The 23,105-nt window shown below is 40.3% G+C and overlaps 1 protein-coding gene across 1 annotated transcript in view; it reads left to right on the top strand.

Moving 5' to 3' along the window:
• The first annotated feature begins 1,302 nt into the window (after window positions 1–1,302).
• The window catches only part of foxk2 (forkhead box K2), a 50,688-nt gene continuing 28,885 nt past the window's right edge, over window positions 1,303–23,105 (top strand). The window contains exon 1 of the mRNA XM_033044064.1: window positions 1,303–1,885. Within this exon, the coding sequence (XP_032899955.1) occupies window positions 1,422–1,885 (464 nt within the window). The 5' untranslated portion in view covers window positions 1,303–1,421. The remainder of the gene's footprint in view (window positions 1,886–23,105) is intronic.

The following is a 23,105-nucleotide window of genomic DNA, read 5'->3' as shown; positions in this document are numbered from 1 at the left end:
ACAATCAGGGTAGGAAGGAACTGCAGGTACACAAAAATGCTGCAGAAACTCAGCGGGTGCAGCAGCATCTATGGAGCGAAGGAAATAGGCGACGTTTCGGGCCGAAACCCTTCTTCAGACTGCAGATGCTGGTTTAAAACAAAGATGGACACAAAATGCTGGAGAAACTCAGCGAGACAGGCAGTATCTTTGGAGAGAAGGAATGGGTGACGTTTCAGGTGGAGATTCCAACACAATATAGACTATTTTGGAAAACGTATTTCAGTTTGCAGACTGGAGAAAGGTTTCGACCCGAAACGTCACCCTGTCTCGCTGAGTTGCTCCAACATCTTGTGTTTTAAACCAGCATCTGCAGTTCCTTCCTACCCATATTGTGTTTTAGAAACATAAAAAATAAGTGCAGGATTGGGCCTAGCCCTTCGAACCATTCAATATCATGGCTGATCATCCAAAATCTCGTTCCCCATACCCCTTGATTCCATTAGGCCCAAGAGCTAAATCTAACTCGCTCTTGAAAACATCCAGCGAATTGGCCTCCACTGCCTTCTGTGGGCAGAGAATTCCACAGATTCACAACTCTCTGGGTGAAAGAGTTTTTCCTCATCTCAGTCCAAATAGGCCTACCCCTTATTCTTAAACTGTGACCCCTGGTTCTGGACTCCCCAAACACCGGGAACGTTTTTCCTGCATCTACCCTGTCCAATACTCCAAGAATTGTATATGTTTCTATGAGAGTGTCCGGCTAGAGTCTGAAGAAAGGTTTTGACCCGAAACATCACCTACTCCTTTTCTCCAGAGTTGTCCCGTGGAATCAATCCAGCATCTTGTGTCTATCTTGTGGGACTTAACATCGCCCGCCTGGGGCTCAGAAATCGGGGGGAAATAGTGCAGAGGAGAGAAAAGACTTTGCCTTCCATCACAGTGAGGAGGAGATTCACTGTGATGGATGTTTGTGTAAATTGAATTGTTTGTATGTCTTGTAAGAATTGTCTCTGGTTGTATGGCTGTGGGAACTAAGTTTCGTTTGAGCCTCACTGAGGTTCAAATGACATGTAATAAATAGTCAATATTCAATTCAATCTTCCTAGTGACTCCAGTCCGTGTTTTACCGCCTCCTGCTCCTTCTCCCCAACTCTCCGCAGCCCCGGCTCTCCGCGTCAACCTAACTTGCTGCAGCTGAAAGACCCGCCCCCTTCCCCGCCGCCGATTGGCCGGGCGGGCGATCACCCTGCGACGCGGGCGGCCCGTTCAGCCGGTCGATTGGCCCAGCTCGCTGTCGCTCAAACCGGACGTGGGCCGTCAAGTGTGGTTGTGCCCCCTCTCGGCCGCCGCCGCCGCCGCTGCTGTTGTTGTGGAGGAAAAAAAACCTCAACTCCCGTTAATTTCTATTAAGAAAATAATCAAATAGAATTATCGTCGATATGGCCGCAGCAACTGCCAGCACAGCGGGTGTAAGCGAGTCGACACCCAGCGCCGTGAATAACGGCGGCAGCGACTGCGGGGCCCGGGCCCTCCTCGCCTTCAAGTCGGCGCCGTGCAGCCCGTCACGGGTTCAGGTTCACTGGGACCCCCAGGCCGAGCTGAACGGTGGGGCCCCGGGATTCGGGCAGCTGTCGGGGCCCGAGGCGTTGGCTCGGCTGGAGGGCCGCGACCTGGAGTTCCTGATGAAGAAGAGGAGCGTGACCATCGGCCGCAACTCCAGCCAGGGCCAGGTGGATGTCAACATGGGCCACTCCAGCTTCATCTCCCGCAAACACCTGGAGATCTTCCGCGGCGGGGAGGCAGCGGCCGCCGGCTTCTACCTGAAGTGTCTGGGCAAGAACGGGGTGTTCGTGGACGGTGTCTTCCAGCGGAGAGGGGCGCCGCCTCTACAGCTGCCCAGGCTGTGAGTATAGAGGGTGTCTTGAGTTGGGGGGGGGGGGGTTTGCGACGTGGAGCCGGCAGCTGTCTTGAGGAACATCCCCACCACTCCCCTCCCTCTTATCGCAGAGAGCAATCGATAGCACATCAGCATTAACCTTGATTTTCCACCCTTAAATCGGCCATGTTTATGCAGTGACATGGTTTAGATACACGTGTGGCTGCAGAGACAGTTTTCAAATCATGCACTCCTATCAAAAAATTAAAACAATCTGTTTTCATTCAAGCCATCGATGCCTAACTATGATGTTTAACATTTTCTGTTTAATCGTGTCTATTACTACACGTGTGAGCTGTGGAATTCAGACACGTGTTGTGGTTTGTGGAAATCCCGTATGTATATTTTGACCTTTATTTTGAAAGGTTGATTTTAAGGCATAGTTTTACGTTTTTTTTCCCTCTCCTGGGTATTTAACCTTGCGAGGTCATTAAACCCGAGTCACTATATTCGTAAGACAAGAAAACGAGCGGGACGAGTTCATATTTGCTCGTATATCTCACAGATAAAACAGAATATGTTTTAGGAAGATCTGCAAATAATTTTGATCATCATGCGCACGCGATATTTTTCCCGTGCTATTTCCCAGTAAAACTAATTATCACCCCTGCAGGTCGGTACGTTATTGCAAGGTTATATTTTTATATAAATACGTTAAAATCAAACATATCGGACAAAAGATTCGATAATCGAAAATATTTCTATTTTTTAATTGCTACTCGTGGTGGGCAGACAACCTTTTAATTTGAAGATTAAAAAATCCATTTTAGAACTGTCAAACAGACTTGGCAGTAACTGAATTGCTAACCTTATTTCTTTCCCATGAGGAAAATAATTCTCAAATCCCAATTGTTTCCTAATACGATATAATAAACACCAACACACAAGGATTTGTACTTAAGAAAGAACTGCAGATGCTGGAAAAAGCGAAGGTAGACAAAAATGCTGGAGAAACTCAGCGGGTGAGGCAGCATCATAGATGCTGCCTCACCCGCTGAGTTTCTCCAGCATTTTTGTCTACCCAGGATTTGTACTTAAGTTTGTTTAGCTTGACTCTTAAAATAGTGTGGTGTCAGTTAATACATGTTTCTGAATTTAACTCGATTCATTGTTTAATGGTGTTCGTTTGAACTTGAAAGCAAAGGTGATATGGGCAAGTTAGTGTTTGCATGAGTGAGTGCCCAGGATCTTCATGTGGAGAAGGAATACAAGCTGTCATGTCACTGTATGAGATTCAAAATATGATGCATGCACATTGCAGCCTCTAAGGTGCCCAACAGTTGAATTACTTATGGACTGGCTTTCACTTTTGATTGTCAAGTCAAGGGTTAATAAGTGTCTGTCAATGTATGTGGAAAATCCATGTCATCTATTTGTGGAGGCTTTTAATGTCAGAATGAAATTGGGTAGAACTTGGAGTGTTTTATCTTCAAGTTTCAATTTTCCATTAGGTTGCCCACCTACTGTATGCCGTCTCACACATTGGACCAAGTCCTGAATTGCCTGTGCTCGTATTCTACTTTTGATGTTGTTTTGAGGCAGAAACTGTTTTACACGATTCAAAGAATTTGCAATGTAATGACCATTAAAAAATAAGTGAAAATATCATTTTCATAAGCCAAATGTGTACTAAATAAAACCTAATATCTGTTTGTCCTTTTGGCTAACTGAGAATTTCTCAATCTTTCCTGTATATATCATAGTTCCAACTTGGGGCAATTTGCATCTTATGATCTGGAAGCCACTGAACTGAGTGTCACAATGAATCTCAGTTTTTTTAACTGAACCATTGGGACAAATAACCTCCTGGACAGGTTATGATTGCATAATAATTGTTCTAGTTAAGCCTTGATCGAATTTACAACAGTAATGCTAGAGTGTGAGATACGGATTTAACACCCCAATGAACCAATGTAAGTAGCTGAATTAGTCTTTGGAAATATATCTGTATGTGCATAAGTGATTGAAGCCATATGTGATCCAGCATGCGTTTGTATTACCGTACAATGAATGTTCTCAAAGTAGGTTGCGTCACCATTAGAACACTTGTTTGATGCTTTTGCTTGAAAGAGTAAACATATAGCATGCAGAGTACAGTTGAATAGGTTTGCACAATAGAGGCATGACTTATTAATATGTAATATTGTATTCCATTATCTGAAAACTATGCCGTCTGATCTGTTAAAAAGCATTTTCGTTTTTTGGAAATTTCTATTTGATTTGGGCAACTTGGCATACTGCTCTATTTTTATAATTTGTAGGGAGTGGGCCTGCCCAGCATTCACTATTCCAAACTGGCTTTTCCCAGTTAAAGAGAATGTACTGGTAGATTTTATAACGGCCATCATTTTTTCACATTTTCTGGGAAATGTGGTAATGTAGTAGCTGAATGGAAATTGCAACAGCAATGGGCCCAGCCCACACACAGTCAAAGTGCCTGACCTGGCATGTGACAGGACTTTTACTGTGTATATATTTTTAGAAGTGATTGGACTTTGATTTCTCATCCCTCTTCATAGGTTCTCATTTTGCAGAAAATTGGGAGAAAAATATTAATGTGGATAATCCTATATTTGTAAAAAGCAGTATTTGCTTTCAGTTCAGTATAGGTCCAGAACCTAAAAATATGTTTTTTTTAACATGGTAGATCAGTAACAAAAAATATTACCATCTGTAGTCTTAATGTATCTTTTGTATGCTGAACAGTTTGGTTCAAATATTCATTTATGTTGTGTGACCGATTCTGCAGTACTAAATGTTGGAGTCAATCTCGCATGCAGATGACAAGACTAATTTTCAACAATCGTTGCCGAGTGGATGTTCCCGCTCGGCTTATTCGACGACCCTATCGTATGGAAGCTGATCTAATCTAATTGAACGCACTGCAAGTGATGTCAATGTATGCTGAGTACAACAAACTCTCTGCTCAAATACAGAAGACTCTTTGCTCCAAGATCGAAAGAGTTTACACAGTGCAGAAAACTGGTTCTAGAAAGCTGTCCAGAAGCAGCATGAATCCAGTCCCGGCACTGAACTATTTGCTGATGCTTGGATTTCATTCAGAGTCCTTGACTCGATTTCAATGGCCTTATAAATGTGAATAATGGAGATGTATTTCAGAGTTACGGTGGCAAGCTGGTAGAGCCGCTGCCTATGCGCCAGAGACCTGGGTTTGATCCCGGCCTTGGGTACTGTCTGTGTGGAGTTTGTACGTACATTCTCTCTGACCACATGGTTTCCTCTGTGTGCTCTGCTTTTCTCTCACACCCCAAAGATGTGTGGCTTTGTAGGTTACTGGCCTCCACAATTGTCCCTAGTGTGTAGGGAGTGGGAGGGAATGTTGGATGGCATCGAACTAGTGTGAGCGGGTGAACGATAGTTGGTGTGGATTTGTTGTGCTGAAGTGCCTGTTACTAAGCTGTATATCTAAATTAATCTAAGGTGCATTGCGAGGGGTATCCTGGATATCAAGGAGTATTGTAAAATTAGTATTGGGGGAAACATTAATTGACTCAAGTCATATGCTACACTAGGAAATCTAGTTATGATCATTAGGGTGTTGTAATCTCAGTTTTCTGATATCGATGCAAGAGATCCGCAGAGAGCTGTTTCAGGACAACTGGCTTTAGTTGGTTTGTATGATCTTTCCTCCATCAAAAATCTGAGCTGATTGACTCTCTTGTAATAGAACAGTTTATACCTGTCCATAAGAAGACATAGATAATACCCATACCTAGACTGTTAAATGCCAAGAAGCGTTCGTGTCGTGCTAGGGAATAATATCTACAACAGGAGCGATTCCAACAATTTGCCATGTGAAAGTGTCTGTTCATGCACAGTTTGATGATGGTCATTGCAATCTATTGTGGTTGCAAAAGCAAGATCAGAAACATTTGGGGAGAGTTGGAATTCAACATTGCCTCAATGTTGGATTCTTCTGCACTTGTGTCACTTACACAGTACCATTCGAGGTTGAAGTCCCACCTATTGGGAATTTGGATGGGGTACAACCTGTCTGGACATGTCTTTTGTTTCACTGGTATATTTCTAAGCATTATATTGCCAACAATACTAACAATAGACATTAGATCCAACTTACAAGCTTTGTAAATAACTTGCAAAATTAGTAGGTCATTCTGGAAATAGTGACATATGCATGAATTCAAGTAGCTCCTTTTTTGGAGCAGAGTCTTTGTATATAGAAAATCATCCACTGTAATGTTTGTTGTAAAATCTGTGACAGCAGCCAGTCCTCTGTATGGATCAAGGAATTTTTGAAGCTCTAAATGCAGCTGTTGGGTTGCATTTGGAGTATTGTGTGCAGTTATGGTTACCTAATTTACAAGAAGGATGTGAAAGCTTTGGAGAGGGTGCAGAGGAGGTTTATCAAAATGCTGCCTAGATAAGGAGAGGTTGCACAAACTGGGATTGTTTTCTCTGGCGTGTTTGAAGCCGAGGAGAGACCTGAAAGAAGAGTATAAGGTTATGAAAGGCTTAGATGGGAGAGGAGCCTTTATCCGAGGGTGGAACTGTCATAGACATACACAGCTTTAAAATGAGATGGGGAAAGTTTAAAGATGTGCAGGGCAAGTGTGTTTTAAACAGAATGATAGATGCCTGTAATGCACTGCTAGGGGTAGTGGTGGAGTAGACACAATAGTGACATTTAAGAGGCCTTAAGATGGGCACTTGGACGTGGAGGGAAATGGATCACGTGCAGGCAGAGCCATCATATTCAGCATCGACATTGTGGGCCAAAAGGCCTGTTCCTGTGCTGCACTGTTGTGTGTTAATAGAATGTAAAATACAATTTCTTGAAACAAACATATCCCAATTTTATGATTTTGTTTTACTTCAAATTTGGTTTAGACTATATAGCAATAACCATTTTGTTCACCAAAGTGCTTAACACACTTTTTCAGGTTGGCTGTTTTCCAACAGTCTTGATTTTTGCAGTTTTCTTTCTAAGATGGCAACTAGTGTACTAATGTGGAAAATACTAACATCCAACTAGATAATTCAGCAGTCGGCAGAGAGAGGGATTTATTTGAGTTGAAAACTTTTTTCCCATGCATTTGGTTAGAAAAATAGCACAACTAATGCTTTCCAGTAACTCAACAGAAAATTGATTTCTTGGGAACCACAAACCAAAAACACCCTGCATAGAAAAAGCAGAGGTGTGCGATGCATCATGGTATTGGAAGTAGGTTAAGATGAACTGCACCAGAAATGTGAGGCATTCTATTTGATGCATTAAAATAAGAGATATTATTTACTATCTCCGGTTCAAGAAATTTCCGCTTTTGCCATTAGAATAAAAGTTGACAGAGAAACAATTTTTTGGCTATGTCAATAAAATTAGTAAGATTCCGTGAAGTGCTGTGAAATGTTTTCAAATATCTTGTGTAAGTACAAATTTTCGACAGGGAATTAATGCGAAATTAGAGGCCACAGTAGTGACGTTGCATTTTGTGTTCACTCCACATGTTCTGACGTATTATGATTTTAGAATCAGTGTTGTGAGTTGCAACCTGATTTCTGTAATTATGATTTGTCAATGTAAAAGCACAATTATCTGGGAATAGGAAACTATTATGCTGCTCATTTTGATTATTTGTGTCTTTTCCAAGTACCCCCCCCCCCCCCCCCCCCCCCCATTTTCACGTTAAAACTTGTACCCCAGTATTTTCTGTGAATGTATATAGTAATCCAAATCCAAGCATGACGTAATATAGTTAGACAATGGCTACTTTGTGTTCTATCTGCAGTTTCCAAACGGTTATGCAATATGTTGCACTGTTTCTTTCCTGTTGGTCAATGAATTAGAACATTTCTCGTTTCCTTTCTTCTGTTTCTGAATGAAAATAGTTTTGCGTGCTTGGATTCATTTTTTACGTAGTAGTTTATTTTTTTTTAATATCACTTGGAGTCTTCTGTGTTTCTCCTGGTGCTTAAAGAAACAGTAGCACTCTCTTGAATTATTCTATAACTACGTTTGTGGATTAATTCTGTTGATTTTTGTTGGCCCGGGACAAGTGTTTTATGTTTGTTTGTAAATATATCGCGATGCTCTATTTGGTTTAGCATCTTGAAAGCAATGATAATTAAGCAAGGATATACCCGAGGGCCTGTGCTATACAGTTGAACCTATAGATCCATGTCATTGACTTTGATCTTGTATTGAGGCAATCTTTCAACCCAATGATGAATTCACTTTTGTCACTTGGGGTCCAGAGCTTTTCACAGTATGTGCATAGCCATAATTATGCCATTTTTACACTCCTGCAAATCACATAAGTTGGTATTCAGATACTGCTACTAACAGAATATAGTTTTTTTTTTTGTACCAGATCTTTTACATGCAGTTCATATCTGATTCTATCTAATTTATTCCACTGTCTCCTCCTTTGTTTCTGTTTTCTTCATTGAGTTACTGCTAAAGTAAAAATAACCTAATTTCCCTCCCAAGTCACCAAGGTAACTAAGGTTATGATATTTCTGATCCCATCTGAGCCACCCATTCCTTTTTTTTCCAGGAGTATTCTTTTCACCACTCTTTTTCCAATAACTTGTAGCATTTCTAGTTTTACTTTTCCCGTTTTTAATATGTTACTGCCTTATATGTACCCCTCTTTTTCTCCAATCAATACAACAACCTTAATCAAGAGTAACACTCTCCTCCATCATCCATCTCAATGTAATAACATTCTTAATTCTACCACCATTCCGTAATATCTACAATAGGTGCCTCTTCTTCTCCTATGTGTTCACTTTTGGAACCTCTTGAGGATCATTCTGTGGCTTTCTCTTTATTCTACACATGCTGACTCCACTCCAGCTCTGCAACTACATTCTTGTCCTGGCTATTATCCTTGTGCTGTCATGGCGCTTGGCAGTTTACAAACATTCCTTGTCTCTCCTGTGTTGGATTAACAGGATTGTTCAGTTTCAATTCCAAGACCCTGGCCCATATAGTCTACCATTTTATCTTTACTGAACGGCCTATCTCTTCCTATTGGTACAGTTCTCCAACTACACTGACACTGATCTAATTCTTAGTTCTTTGAACTCTGACCCACTCTTTCTTTTGTGATTATCCTCTTGTCCTGACTCTCGTTCATTGCACTTAGTTTGTCTCACAATTAATAATAAATTAAATCTTTTTTTTGCATATTTGGGGCACAATATAAGTACAAGCAGATTTGCTATTCTAATAACAGAAATCAATGCAGGAATTTTGTGATTTTGGCCATCCATATTGCATTACTATTTATGAAACAGAATGGAAAAAGACGTGAAATTTACGTATTTGTGTTTCTTTCTCGCGTACTGCTGCAGGATGCAACTCCCACCATTGTACAAAATGTGATCTTCTCTTGCCAAGAATTACAGAGTCCGGTGTTACAATATAATATTGCCCTTACAAAATACTGGCATCTGCCAAATGAATTAATTTAAGTTAGTTAGTATTCTATTCAGCTTTGTTTTTTCTGTCTTGCCAACATCAGAGTAATGCACATCTTGATTTGTTTTGCACATTAAGTCACATAACAGATTCTCTTGCAAAAAAATTGAATTAGTTGGACACTATTAGACAATATTCAATGGAGCCTTATAACATTTTATCTGGGTGAATAGTGCTTTGTCAAATGCGTCAATACAATGTATTGTATTGATATTGTCACTGGTCAAGTCATATGTCCCAAAACAGAACCATGACAATCGCACTATGCCCAGATTTATCTTTTAAATTTGTTTTGGCAACACAGGTAGTTCTGCTATGATGTGAAATAAACGTCTCATGATGTATTTTATGAACCATTTTGTCAATGAGGAAATGCGTGGATTTTAAACATTAATATATTGAAATTAATACAATAAAATTAGGGGGGGGGGGGGGGGGGATTCTCAGTATGTGGAATTATAGAATATTTTAGCAATTTGTTTTTCCACTTTAGCTGCCCAGATTATTTGGATTTTAGCTGCTTGCATAAAATCACTATCTGTTGTCTGCCAGAAACAATCTTTTATCAAGTGATTTCAATTGCATTTGTCGAAGTTGCATGACCTAATGTCATATGGCCGGATGTAACCAGAGATAATGGGTGTTCTACTTGGACATCAAGAGTTCCTGTCTGGCTGAGTTACTCCAGCATTGTGTGTCTATCTTCAGATGCTAAGCAGCAGGTGCCCGTTATCCTCCTCAATATTTTTTGGGATCTTCTAATGCACATCTGGAAATAGCTGACCAAGTTTAACTTGGATCTGTCTCATGTTTCAATTTCCATCGGGCTTTATATAGGCTGCCATTATGGCAGATCACCTTTCCCTCACAGGGCAAGAGCTCAATATCAGAAAATGGTGAAGCATTCCACTGTCAGATCTTCACAATTGGCGAAAGAAATTATTTGGGAAATGTAGCTGTTCATGGAATATTCTTCATGTTCCTCATGTTTACAGTACATACAATAGCCGTATTGAAATTGGCACCTACAAGTAAAGGCATTGGATGCAACTTGGGGTAATATTGGATTGCATGTTTCTGTATATTTAGTATTGCTGGAAATGTTATTGTCAAAATCATCAGTCATAGAGGCCTGATCATCTGCCACAATGATGGTGACTTCTGGTATGGTATATGGTATTGTTGCTATGTGCTTTGCATTGTCACCCTGTGCGATTCTATAATGTGTTTGGAGAGTAAAGATCAGTTTATTCTGTAGGCAGCCAAGTAGAATTAAATAGGTCTTGTAGAAACTTATTTTTTGGATATATAAAGCCCGATGGAAAGTGAAATATGGAAATATTTGGAAAAATTCCTATATTTAAATTATAAATATAATAAGAGGCTGTCTATAATGTTACAAATACTTATCTTAGAGATACAACGTGGAAACAAGCCCTTTGGCCCACTGATCCACGCCAACCAGTGATCACCCCATATACTAGCACTATCCTGAATACTAGGGACAATTTAAATTCCAAATACTGTGGATTTAAAAAAAAAATAAAGTGTGCTGCAACAATATAAACCAGTAGTTTGCAAATAATAGTAAGCTGATTGTTGTACATATTGAAATGGGGGAGATGGGTTTTATGAAAGAAAGGATTTAGTGGTCCAGTTAGCTGCCTCTGCCTCTAGTGAAGCATGGGTCCAGATTTTGCTAGCTAGTCATCACTGGTCTGAGGTCACTCATTCCTCTTTCTCTCAATTCCTCAATAGCACTGTCTCCATCCATGGCCTTGATACTCTGCTTGAGGACAGTGTCTATGGATGTGTAAATCTGGTAGTATCATTTCTGGGGTGCGAAGGGCAAGGCTGAGAGCCAGTTAAATGCCTGTGTTTTAACCAGCTACTAAAATAATGTTTCTGACATTCCAAAACTTAAAATTAAACCATTCAATTCCAGTACCAAGTAATGAAATTAAAATTGGTCATATTTATTCATTTGTTTAAAAAAATGTTTTTTATAAACTAACCCTTGTAGCAATTCTCTCCATTGAAATCAACAGAGGAGATCTCCACACAGCAGGAGCAGGCCGCTTAAACTGCCACAATTCTGCACACTGTCGCTTGACTCCATGTGGTGTCAATGCTTGAGAGCAGTTGGCAAAATGCCTCAGAGCAGCTGTCAGCAAGTTTGGGATTGCTGTGCTCACGCATGCTTGTGCATGAATTCCAAACATAGCATTTCCCTGCAAACAGAACAGAAAATAGGTGCAGGAGTAGGCCATTCGGCCCTTCGAGCCAGTTGATCATGGCTGATCGACCAAAATCAGTACCCTGTTCTGGCTTTTTTCCCCCATATCCCTTGATTCCCTTAGCCCTAAGAGCTAAATATAACGCTCTCTTTAAAAACTCAAAACCATGGCCCATTATTTTATTGCTATTGGTATTGAGCATGATAAACAACGTTTCTTCAAAAACTCATGTAATTCTATTTACCTATTTGCTTTTTTGCCAGGTTGTTGAAAGGTACGAGGCATTTTACCCTAAAAACTTATTCTCGGTATGTTTACATCATATCTTTATCCCTTTTCATCTTGCTGCAAAAACCTTGAGGTGTCCATTTCTTCATGCTCATGACTTATTTTGTCGGGAAATTCCTTGCTCGACACAATGGCATGTAATTTTCTGTCAGGGCTACATGTTATTGTTCTGTTGAGTGATAATGAAACCACAAATGCGGTGAAGGGTTAGTCTCTTGTAGAGTAAGTGTATCTAGAGGCTTTAATCCATCGTCCTCTCCTATCTAGTTATATTTATGGGATACAAGGCAACTCCAAGAGAGGTACCAAGAACAAAACTGCAGATTGTTCACCACTTTTGTCAATTTTATGAAAGATTTCAACATTGTTTGTAGTGAGGACCTATGAAAGATCATGGCCAAGTATGGCTGCACTGAAAAATTAATCTCCGTTGTCTGACAACTCCATGACAGTTTTATGGCCAGAGTATTGGATGATAAAAGTATGACCCATTCCCAGTCACTAATGGTGCAAAATAATATTGCGTTCTTGCCCACGGTTTATTACGATATTCTCTTCAATATTGTCTGGTGTCTACCCTGATGAAAAAGATACTCAATCTTAGATGCAAGGCTGATGGTGCTCTTTTAAACCACAGATTTTCAAGTCAAAACCAACATAGAAGAAACTATCTTTAGGATCTTCCTCTTTGTGTACTCGCTGTGAGTTCAGAAGGTGATATGCAGGAAAACGTAAACAAGTTTGTCAGTGCCTGTGGAAACTTTGGCTTGACAATTAGCACAAAGAAAAATCATGCACCAGCCTGTGCCAAAAATCGTTATTGTCAGAGGCTTTCAGTTATGGACATGTTCACATATCTCAAGCACTCTCTCAAGATCAGTCAACAATGATGACTAAGTCAACAAGATAGCTATTCTACTTTTGAAAGGCTGCAAAGTAAAATGTGGGACCAGGGAAATTGGCCTAAAGACCAGGAAAATTGTTGTCATACCCACCTTGCTCCATGTTATCGGGAAATGTAGTGTGCAACAGACGCGCTATACAGCTTAACCACTTCCATATACTGCGCAGAATAATTCACAAGGAATGGAAGACAAGATTCCATACACAGATTCTGTCCCAGCCAAACCAAACATCCCCACATTGCAGAAAGGATCATGGAGGTGGTGGGTGGGACATGTCAGATGAGTGTCTGACAGAATACTTTATGGACATTGGACTGAGGGCGAACATCATGTCCTAGACATAAAAAGAGATTCAAAGACTCGTAGAACATCCCTGAAAAGTGTCAATATTGACGCACACCACTGGAAACAGCAAGCACTGGACGGTCCTATTTGGCATATCCACACAAAAAGAGATGCATGCTTGTATGAAGAACCAAGAATGGAGGACGTATAGAGGAAAAGAGAATCTCAAATCAGAAACCTCATGTATTCCTTCACCTCTGTCACACGCATGGTTGGTACGTTCGAGCCCAGATTGGCTTAATAAGCCATCTCCATTCACATTTCAATACTCAAACCTAGATGCCTTATCTTCTTCGGGAACATGTGACCAATAGCAATTAAATACTATATTCTCAAAGAACGAATGAAGATGTACATTGAACATGTGCTTCCTTTTGTTCTCTCCTGTGAAACTGCACTCCAATAATTAGCACTTTTTAGTAGATAATGAAAAGTATTGCGAAATGATTATGTAAACATTTCTTAGTTGCACATGTGCTAGTTGGTGTGTTTTAAAAGAAAATGGTTTAAAAAAAAATGTGTAATATTTTTGAAATGTTACTCTGAAAATATCTGGCGGCGCATGTTTTTTATTTGAGACGTGACACTTGATGTTAAATTCAGATTTTTTTAGTTGATCAATTATTGTACTTAAAGTTACCAATAACTTACCTTATTACTTAATCACGGCTCTGCAAAGTTGTTTTTTAAATTGAGTGAACCTTGCTTTGTTCCCATGTGATCAGTCAATTATGGATTTGTTTTCATGATGGTAAAGCTGCAGTGCAGGTGATCTAAATCTGCAAGTCATTCTTTGAAAACTTTATAAATCTTGGCTTCTTCCTACAAACCTCTCCTACACCCCACCACCATCAAGATAACAATAGTGATAAGTCTGGACCTTGGATGAAGGTGATAAATTGGAGGATGGCTATCTAACGCATTAATAGGCAGGAATTGGGGAAAAAAATTGGGAGCGATGAATGTCGGGAATGAATGAGGAATTGGGGAAAAAATTATGGAGGATGAATGTTTTCCAACTGGAAACCATGGATGAATCTTGTGGTTCATTCCCAGGTGAAGCTAAAGTCAAATGATCCCGAGTAATATACAAAATCTATTTACAATCTTCAAAAAATTTCAAGGCTGCCTAGAGGGAATCAAGTCGGAATAACTGCATGGACGCCTATTGATTGTGACAAGATTTGTATGCTATAACAGCTATAAAGTGAAGTCTGGCAGTATTGCTGGCAATACAGCATCCCTCCCCAACGAGCTCAATGCATATTAAGCTCACTTTGAACCAGTGGAATGACATTATCCACTCTGACAGCCCCAGATGAACCTGTACACGTGGGTCACTGTTGCACATGTCAGCTTGGCTTTCCTAGGAGTGAACCTGCAGAAAGCAACAGGCCCAGATAGAATCCCCAATCATGACCGAGGACCTGTGTTGTTCTGGCAAGAGAATTAACGGTCACCCTACTCTGTTCTCGGGTACCCACTTGCTTTACGAATGCCACTACTTATTCCAGTGCCAAAGAGAAACAAGATAGAATGCTTTGAAGTCAGTGAGTTGTGTGTGGGTGCATGAGGTAGCACCAATGTAGTAGTTGATGTGACAGTATGATTGCTTTCATCAGTCAAGGCATTGTATGTGAATCAGGAAGACATGTTACAGCTGTATAAAAAGTTTGGTGAGGCCGCATTTGGAGTATTGTGTGCAGTTCTTGTCATCCCATTACAGGAAGGATGTGGAGGCTTTGGAGAGGACATAAAAATAGGTACACCAGGAAGTTGAGTAGAACGAGAAATGCTGGAGTAACTCAGTGGGTCGGGCACCTTCTGGAGGGAATGAATCTGACGTTTTAGTTTGGGACCCTTCTTCAGACATTGTAGTAAGGGGTTCAAGCGCTGGAATGGAGAGGTAGAGTGGGACAAAGCCTGGTAAGTGATAGATAAATACAGGTAGGGGTGGGGGTTTGATTGGTAGATGGGCGGAGTAATGACAAAGGCTAGAGATGAAAAGGAGACAAAAGTGTGTCAAATTAGGAGAGAACAGTTGAAGAGAGGAAATATGTGAATGGGTAAGGGAGGTGTAATCAGACTTCACTAGGCTTTACCTTGCACTAAACATTATTCTCTTTATCCTGTGTCTGTTCATTGTGGACGGCTTGATTAGAATCATGTATAGTCTTCCTGCTGACTGGATAGCATGCAACGAAAAAGCTTTTCACTTTATCTCGATACACGTGACAATAAACTAAACTAAGGAGGGGAATGAGGGGTGGGATAGTGAAAATGGTTGCACACTGGGGTCAGGGTGAACACAGGAAAGGAGGTATGGAGTAAATGGTATCACTTGAAATTGGAGAAGTCAATGGTCATACCATTGGGTTGTAAGCTACCCAACTGGAATATGAGGTGCTATTCCCCCAGCTTGTATGTGACATCGCTCTGGCAATGGAGGAGACCAAGGATAGAAAAGTGGGTATGTGAATTGGGAGAAAAGTGAGAAAAATCAAAAATTTTCACTCTTCATTACCAACTTGGAGTCAGTTGGTCTTTTTATCCTATTACAAAGGCTGTTGACTAACCAGTCAGTGAGGAAACATTTGTCACTGGCAATGAATATTTTCCATATGGAGCTTCAGGCATTATTCATTGTGGTATAAAACAAAGGGTTGTTAAACATTGTGGTTCAATAATGCATCACACACTTCCTGTGACTTGCATCTGAGTAATGGTTCATTTTAATTAAAACCTGGCTTGTTTTGGGAATGAACATAAAGGTCTTACTATTTGGCCTGGGAAAAGAAGGAAATGCTTCAGCTCAAAGCTGCAATCATTCATAAAACTGACCTAAGAGAAACAAAGACTGCAACTTTCTTTCCTGTGATATTGTTATGTATATTCTGTAGATGCAGCTAGTTTCAAGAAATTGAACTGACTGCAAAGGCTGATAGAAGAGGTAATGCATGTGGATTTTTTTTTAAACAAAGCTTTTTTCTTGCATTTGAAGTATTTTTTTTTCTGTTCTCCATTAAATCGACGAATTGCACATTTCTCAAAGACATACAAGCAATAAATAAAGTTGGACACAAAATGCTGGAGTAACTCACTGGGACAGGAAGTATTGCTGGAGAGAAGGTATGGGTGACATTTCACTTTTGAGATCCTTCTTCCAAGATCTAGAGATGCTGCCTGTCCCGCTGAGTTACTCTAGCATTTTGTGTCTTTCTTCGGTTTAAGCCAGCTTTTGCAGTTCCTTCCTACACAGTAAAGTTGGACACCTTGACTAAATTAGAGGTGTTATTGCTACTAACTAGTCTTGATTTCAGTGTATTCCCAGGGCTAAAGTAAGCGTTGTTTTAAGAGTGGGACATTCCAAAGAGTGTTCGAAACAAAATGCATCACAAATCATTTGGCAACAGAAAGTAAAATTCAGAATAATTCCACCCAAAGCTTAAAGAATTTTCGTCTTGAGTGAGACAAACCAACTTGTGCACGGGGAATTCCTATTCCTCAATAGTCTTAGATGTTAATAAGAGGCTAGGATTTTTGATATGTTTTAATCTAAAAGGATTGCTCACCAGGCAAGAGTTTATTTCAATATGATTCTTGTAACATATTTTAAAATATTGGGAATGAATAAAAATATATTTAGTCAAGGATCTTTTTGAAATGATTTGGTTCACGAGTGCCTTAATGTGTGAAGTTTTAGAGGCATACAACATGGAAAGGGGCCCTTTGGCCCATCTTCCCCTTGCCTACTGATATGCCCCATCCGCACTAGTCTTGCCCACTAACTCGGGTTTCGCCCATATCCCTCTAAACCTTTCTTCTATGTACCTGTCCAAATTTATTTTGTTGTTTGGGTTATACAAGTTAACTGTAGCTCCATTGAGATTTGGCCTTTACTGTGAATAGAGAAGGAAGTACAACGAGAGTTAGATTTAGCTCTTAGGGCTAAGGGAATCAAGGGATATGGGGGAAAAGCCAGAACAGGGTACTTATTTTGGATGATCAGCCATGATCATATTGAATGGTGGTGCTGGCTCATAGGGCCGAATGGCCTACTCCTGCACCTATTTTCTATGAGCAATACTAACTACTTTATTTTATGCAGTTGACTATTAAATTAGATGTTTAAGGCTACTGTACTTTTTGCACTAGAACACAATGTTCTAAGTTGTATAATACATTAGGCTTCAGAATGTGTGGCTCTAACTTGGGTATTATTGACATATTAAATAGGTTGTCCTCATAGCAGTCCATTTTTGGCCCAGATAAATATTTCCACATTGCACGCGTGGCCCAGAGAACAGGTCCGGTGGACTGGGACATCGGGAGCTCACGGGTCCGGGGGGAGAGACCGCTTCCCGGAGCTCCTGCAACGCGACTTCTCCAGCCCGTGTCGCGGGGTTGGAACGACCCGGAACGGGGACGTACATCACCCGGCATGGCCGTGGGACATTCCAGCGCCCGCCGGGGGCTCCAACATTGTGATTTTTAGACCGGGAGTGGGGCCGAAATCGCCCGGCACGGCCTAAAATGGCCGTGCGACTTAGCATCGCCCGCCTGGCGCTTGGACATCGGGAGAGAAATGGAGAACAGGGGAGAGAAAAGACTGCCTTCCATCACAGTGGGTTCACTGTGATGGATGTTTGTGTGAATTAAATTGTGTGTATGTCTGTAGGAAATTGTCTTTGTATGGCTGTGGAAACGGAATTCTCAAATGTCACTGAGGCTCAAATGACAATAAATGGTATTGTATTGTATTTAAGTGGGAATTGAAATGAAAGTTAAATATTCTATAAATGCGTCCAAAATTCTGGAAATGTTAACATGCCTTGTATTTGACAGTCATGCCTTATAGCTTTTGCAAAAATAATGTCTCTATCACTTGTGAAAAGTATTTTTGAGATTGGAAGCTTTAAAGCTTTTTCTTGTTACGTTATGGGTATGGGACCAATTGTCAACTTTGATTAATATTTCTATGTCACAAAATGCAAATTACCAGTGTCAATTTTTGAGGATCTTGTAAAATCCTGCATCATTCAAAATACTCGATAACCTTGGTTGTTTTGCTCTTCCTTGTTAGTTGTCCCTTTTCCATACGTCTTCATTCCCTTTTGCCTTATTTATTGTGAGGGTGTAATGGTTAAGGCTGCTTTGTGGTTGATTGTATGTGATCTCTCAATTCTAACTCCAATTTCTGCAGACTTGTAATTTGATGTGAAAAATTGATTCACCAGCTTTCACTTTATTGACTCTCTTCTTGGATCATAGAACATTATAATACAAGGACAGGCAATTAGGTCCACAATGTCTGTGCCAAACATGGTGCCAAGACCATCACAGAGCAACCCGCATAAACCCAAATCCCTCCATTCCGTGCATATCCTTATGTCTATCCAAAGGTCTTTGAAATGCCACCAAAGTATCTGCTTCAATCATCACCTCGCAGCACCTTCAGACACTCGCCAACTTCTATGTTAAAAAAAAAAAATACATTCCTTCACACGTTTCCTTTAAACTTTGCCCTCTCACCAAGCTGTACCTAGTATTTGATTTTTTTTATTTTGGGGGGGGGGGGGGGGAAATGAGACTGCCTACACTATCAATCCCTCTCATAATTTTATATGCTTTTGTCAGGCTCCCTGCAGCCTCGGGTGTTCCAGAAAAAACAATCCAATTTTGTTCAACCTCTCCCCTTAGCTAATGGCCTCTAATTTAGATATCGTTCTGGTAAACCTCCCCTGCACCCTTTCTAAAGTGTCCACATCCTTCCTGTTATGGGGAGACCAGAACGGAACACAATACTCCAAATGCAGCCAAACCAAAGTTCCTATAAAACTGTATCATGACTTTCTGATTCTTATACTCAATGCCCTGACCTATGAAAGCAAGCATTCCATATGCTGCCTTTACCACTATGTCTATTCACATTGCCACTTTCGGGGAGTTATGGACTTGGACCCCAAGATCCCCCTGTATATCCTTTCGTTGTCACACAAATTGCTTTCTATGATGTACATCATACCTCAACCAGGTAATTCTTGCAAAGTGAACGTATTGGCATTCAGCAACTGTAGCTTAGATGGAAACTTCAAAATTCACCGCATGTGTGGCAATCTCAATGATTTAAAACGCCTCCCAATCTTTGCCGACAATGCTGTGTTATTTTATAGCTTTCTTAAATGTAATCGAGGAAAATATTTGAGTTCACGCTTTCAAGCTCTTCATGTCAGTACTTTGTGGCCAGAAAGTTTGTAATGAGATTTGAAGTCACAGCTATTGATTCATCAACTCAGGAGGCCCTTTTTTACCTATGTGGATTGTATTGGCCTCCTTGCAGCATTTCAAAAGATAACTGGCTTATATCGGTGTTTTTAGCACAAGTGATGGCATTAAGCTCTTAAATGGCCCTCAGAGTTGCTGACAGGTTTGGAACACTGAATGGAAACTAATGAAGAAGGCATGCCTTGCTAAGATTTTCCAGCATTTTCCAGCACTGCCTCATGGAATCACAGGGGGAGTCATTCAACCTATCACATCCAGACCAGCTCTGAGAACGAACCTGGCATAGATCTGGGACTCCTCGCTGTGGTTTAGATTCTGTTCTTAAGGATTGGGACTAATAAGATTATTTTATTAATTAACCAGTTTTAAAATATTCATATTAGATTTAACAACTATTCTGTTTCAATATCCCACAGTTGAAATCTAGAAAACTGGATTTGAGGGGGGGTGTGGGGGCTTGTCGGCTGTCAAAGCTTTTCATCACTAATCAAACTGGAGTCAGTTGGTGCTCTGAGACTGCTAAATGGGCCCTCCATATCCATACCTGGTAATTATGGGCATGGGGAAAGCAGAGAATCTGGACATCAAAGATTTGCCCAACTGCTGCGTTTTTGTTACATTTTTCATCTTATTTTTATATGTGTGTTCCAGTACTGATATCATAGTCTGGATTCTGTCTGAAAATTATGCTTATGCCTTTCTGGTCTGCTGCTTGGCAATTTGATGTTTGGGCAAATCAATGAAATTTAGTGTTATTTTTCGAATGTCTTGACTATGCCCTTGACACCTGACAACAGCTTGGACAGGGCATAGTTCATAAGTTGCAGCTCATGAAATGTATTTAATTGTCTTCATATTCAGGACGAGCAGCATGGCAATATTTTACTCATGTTATGCAGACTTCTACATCTGAAACATTTACGCAACACCTACTTTCTCAGGCATGAGCTTATTGTTAAGGTTATTTTTCTGTGTTTAACTGTTTCAGGTTAGTCTTTAACGAGAATTTAAATTTATCGTTATTACAGATTTGAAATCAAAACTCAATGAAATATGAAATTTCAAAAATCACAGTTAGTAGAAATTTAGTTGATTTAATTTATTACTTGCAAAATATAAATGAATACAGATAGTTGCATCCGTTCCTTCAACATCTGCAATAACATGCTGCAGATGTTCTGCCAATGCCAGTGGTGGTAGCCAGTGCCATCTTCTTAGTTGCAGTGTGCTGGGGCAACATTCGGATCAAAAAACTCGTCAGGAAGGCTGTCTTGGGTGCAGAGAATTCCACAAAATCCTTATCTCGGTTCCAAATGGCCTACGGTACATCAATGCAGTGTACTCAGTTCCCTACTCTATTTTTTCTGTTCCCATGATGGTGCAGCCAGCCATAGCACTAATTGCATCCTTAAATTTGTCAATGAAACACTGTTGTTGGATGAATACTGGGTAACCACGAGTCAGAGTACATGATTGAGATCAGTAATCTGGTTGAGTTGATGCCAGAACAACCATCTTGCTTCTAACCAAGGACCTGATTGACTTTAGGAAAGGAAAACTGCGGTCCATAAAAGTGTCTTTGTTTGGCGAAACAGCAGTGGAAAGAGTCACCAGCTTCAGGTTCTTGGGTGTGCACATGTCTGATCAATTGTGTTCCTAGCACATTGATGCAATCACAACAAAAGTTCTTCAATGCCTGTATTTCCTCAGGTTTGGGGAGATTTGGTATATCACCAAATAATCTCGTGAATTCCTACAGATGTACGATGAAGAAAATACTGACTGCATCACAGTCTTGTTAATATATATTTGTTGTATCATTGGTTAATGTGCCTGTAAAAGCTGTAGCAAGGAATAATTCAATTGTTCCATTCCTGGTTGCATATGAGAGTTAAATGCTCTTGACTCTTGAAGGGAAGCGTGGTGTAACATGCTACCTGATAAAAAGCCCCTGTCCATGTTTGGAAACCTGTGATCCATCCTCGGTGTGTGCTGTATGTCTGCAGTTTTGAAATTCATCAAGGCTTTTGTGTATCCATTGAAATCACATGATTTCACAGCCAAAGAAAACTTGACAAATTCAAAACAAGTATTCTTGTCATACTGGTGTGCTCGAATTAACATGTTAACTTCTTGTTAGCATGACTCCAAAATATAACTGAAATTAAAATTTTAGGTCAGAAATGCTTCATCAGAACTGAGAATACGAGCAAGTTTTGAGTTGCAGAGAGGATGTGAAGGGATGGATAAAGCAGGAGTACTGTTGATGGGCTGGGATTGGGGTTGCTGTCAGCATCAACTGCAGATTAAGTCATTTAGTTCATAAGAGAATTTGTGAGAGAGATTGTGAGCACATTCATGATCACTGCTATGCAACCATCAAAGATGCCTACGGCTCTATCCCCTGCTAATATTTTTTGGTTATGGTGAGGCAAATACGTTCTCTTTGCAACATGTACTGATAACCAAAAAATGGAAAATTAAGACGATAAGCCAGAGAGAATGTGCCAGGGAAAGCTTTTCCTGGAAACGGTGGACAATTAATAACTTTCAAGGAGGAATTGAAGATATACGTTAAAATAGATGGGGGGGGGGGGGGGGGGCGGGAAAGAGGAGGAGAGATGTAGATCTGTGAAGAAAGAATAGCAATTGTGAAAATCTGTGAAGAACGAGAGCGGCACGGTGGCGCCGCGGTAAAGCTGCTGCCTTGCATCACCGGAGACCAGGATTTGATCCTGACTATGGGTGCTTGACTACGGTGTTTGTTCACTCCCCATGACCCGTGTGGATTTTCTCCAGGATCTCCGGTTTCATCCCACACTCGAAAGACGTAGAGGTTTGTAGGCTAATTGGCTTGGTATAATTGTAAATTGTTCCTTGGATAGTGTAAGTGTGTGGAGATCGCTGGTCGGCACGGTCTCGGTGGGCTGAAGGCCTATGCTCTGTATCTCCAAAACTAAAACTAAAGAATAATTGTGCTGCTGTTTTCAAAGACCTGGCACAAGCACAATAAACATAATAGCTGCTGCCTTGCTCTAAGCTTTTTGTAAACTTTTTTCAATATTATTATACTTGTACAATAAAATTAAATCTATTTCTGATAATGTAAACTGCAAACTGCAATATGGCGCTATTTTTATCGTTGAAATTGTGCTTTTTCCCCCCTCCTTCACTACTCTGAAGAATACATTTCCACACATCAAGTGAGTGTGGAAATCAATGAGCCAAAGGAACATTATTTCTAGTTTTGGCAAGCAGCCCATCCCGTATCTCAAATCTTTTATTGTTTCTGTGTTTTTCTGCTTTTGCTTTTGTCCCTGACACATTTAATGTAAAGGAGTTTGGGGAGAAAAGACTTGATAAATGAGTGCACATACTTGATCATTGATGCAAATGCAGATTTTTGAATGGTCTTTTACAATAACTTTTTATAAACTAGACAATTTAAATTAGCATGTATTAAGCAGCATGAAATCTAATTACAAATCTAACGTCTTGGAAACTGGACAGTTTAAATCAAAGAATCATTTGAGATGTTATCATATTGTTGGTGGGTGGGATAGAGAATGAACCTTTGGAAAAATAGTACATGCTGAAGTTACACATGTGGCTTTAGTCCATAGAGGCTACCGAAGTGGGATTTGTGCAGCTAAAGCTTGGTT

The sequence above is a fragment of the Amblyraja radiata genome, chromosome 26 (assembly GCF_010909765.2).
Source record: "Amblyraja radiata isolate CabotCenter1 chromosome 26, sAmbRad1.1.pri, whole genome shotgun sequence".
Taxonomy (NCBI): Eukaryota; Metazoa; Chordata; class Chondrichthyes; order Rajiformes; family Rajidae; genus Amblyraja; species Amblyraja radiata.
The sequence above is the reverse complement of the archived record's forward strand: the minus strand, read 5'-3'. Positions and strand labels throughout refer to the sequence as shown.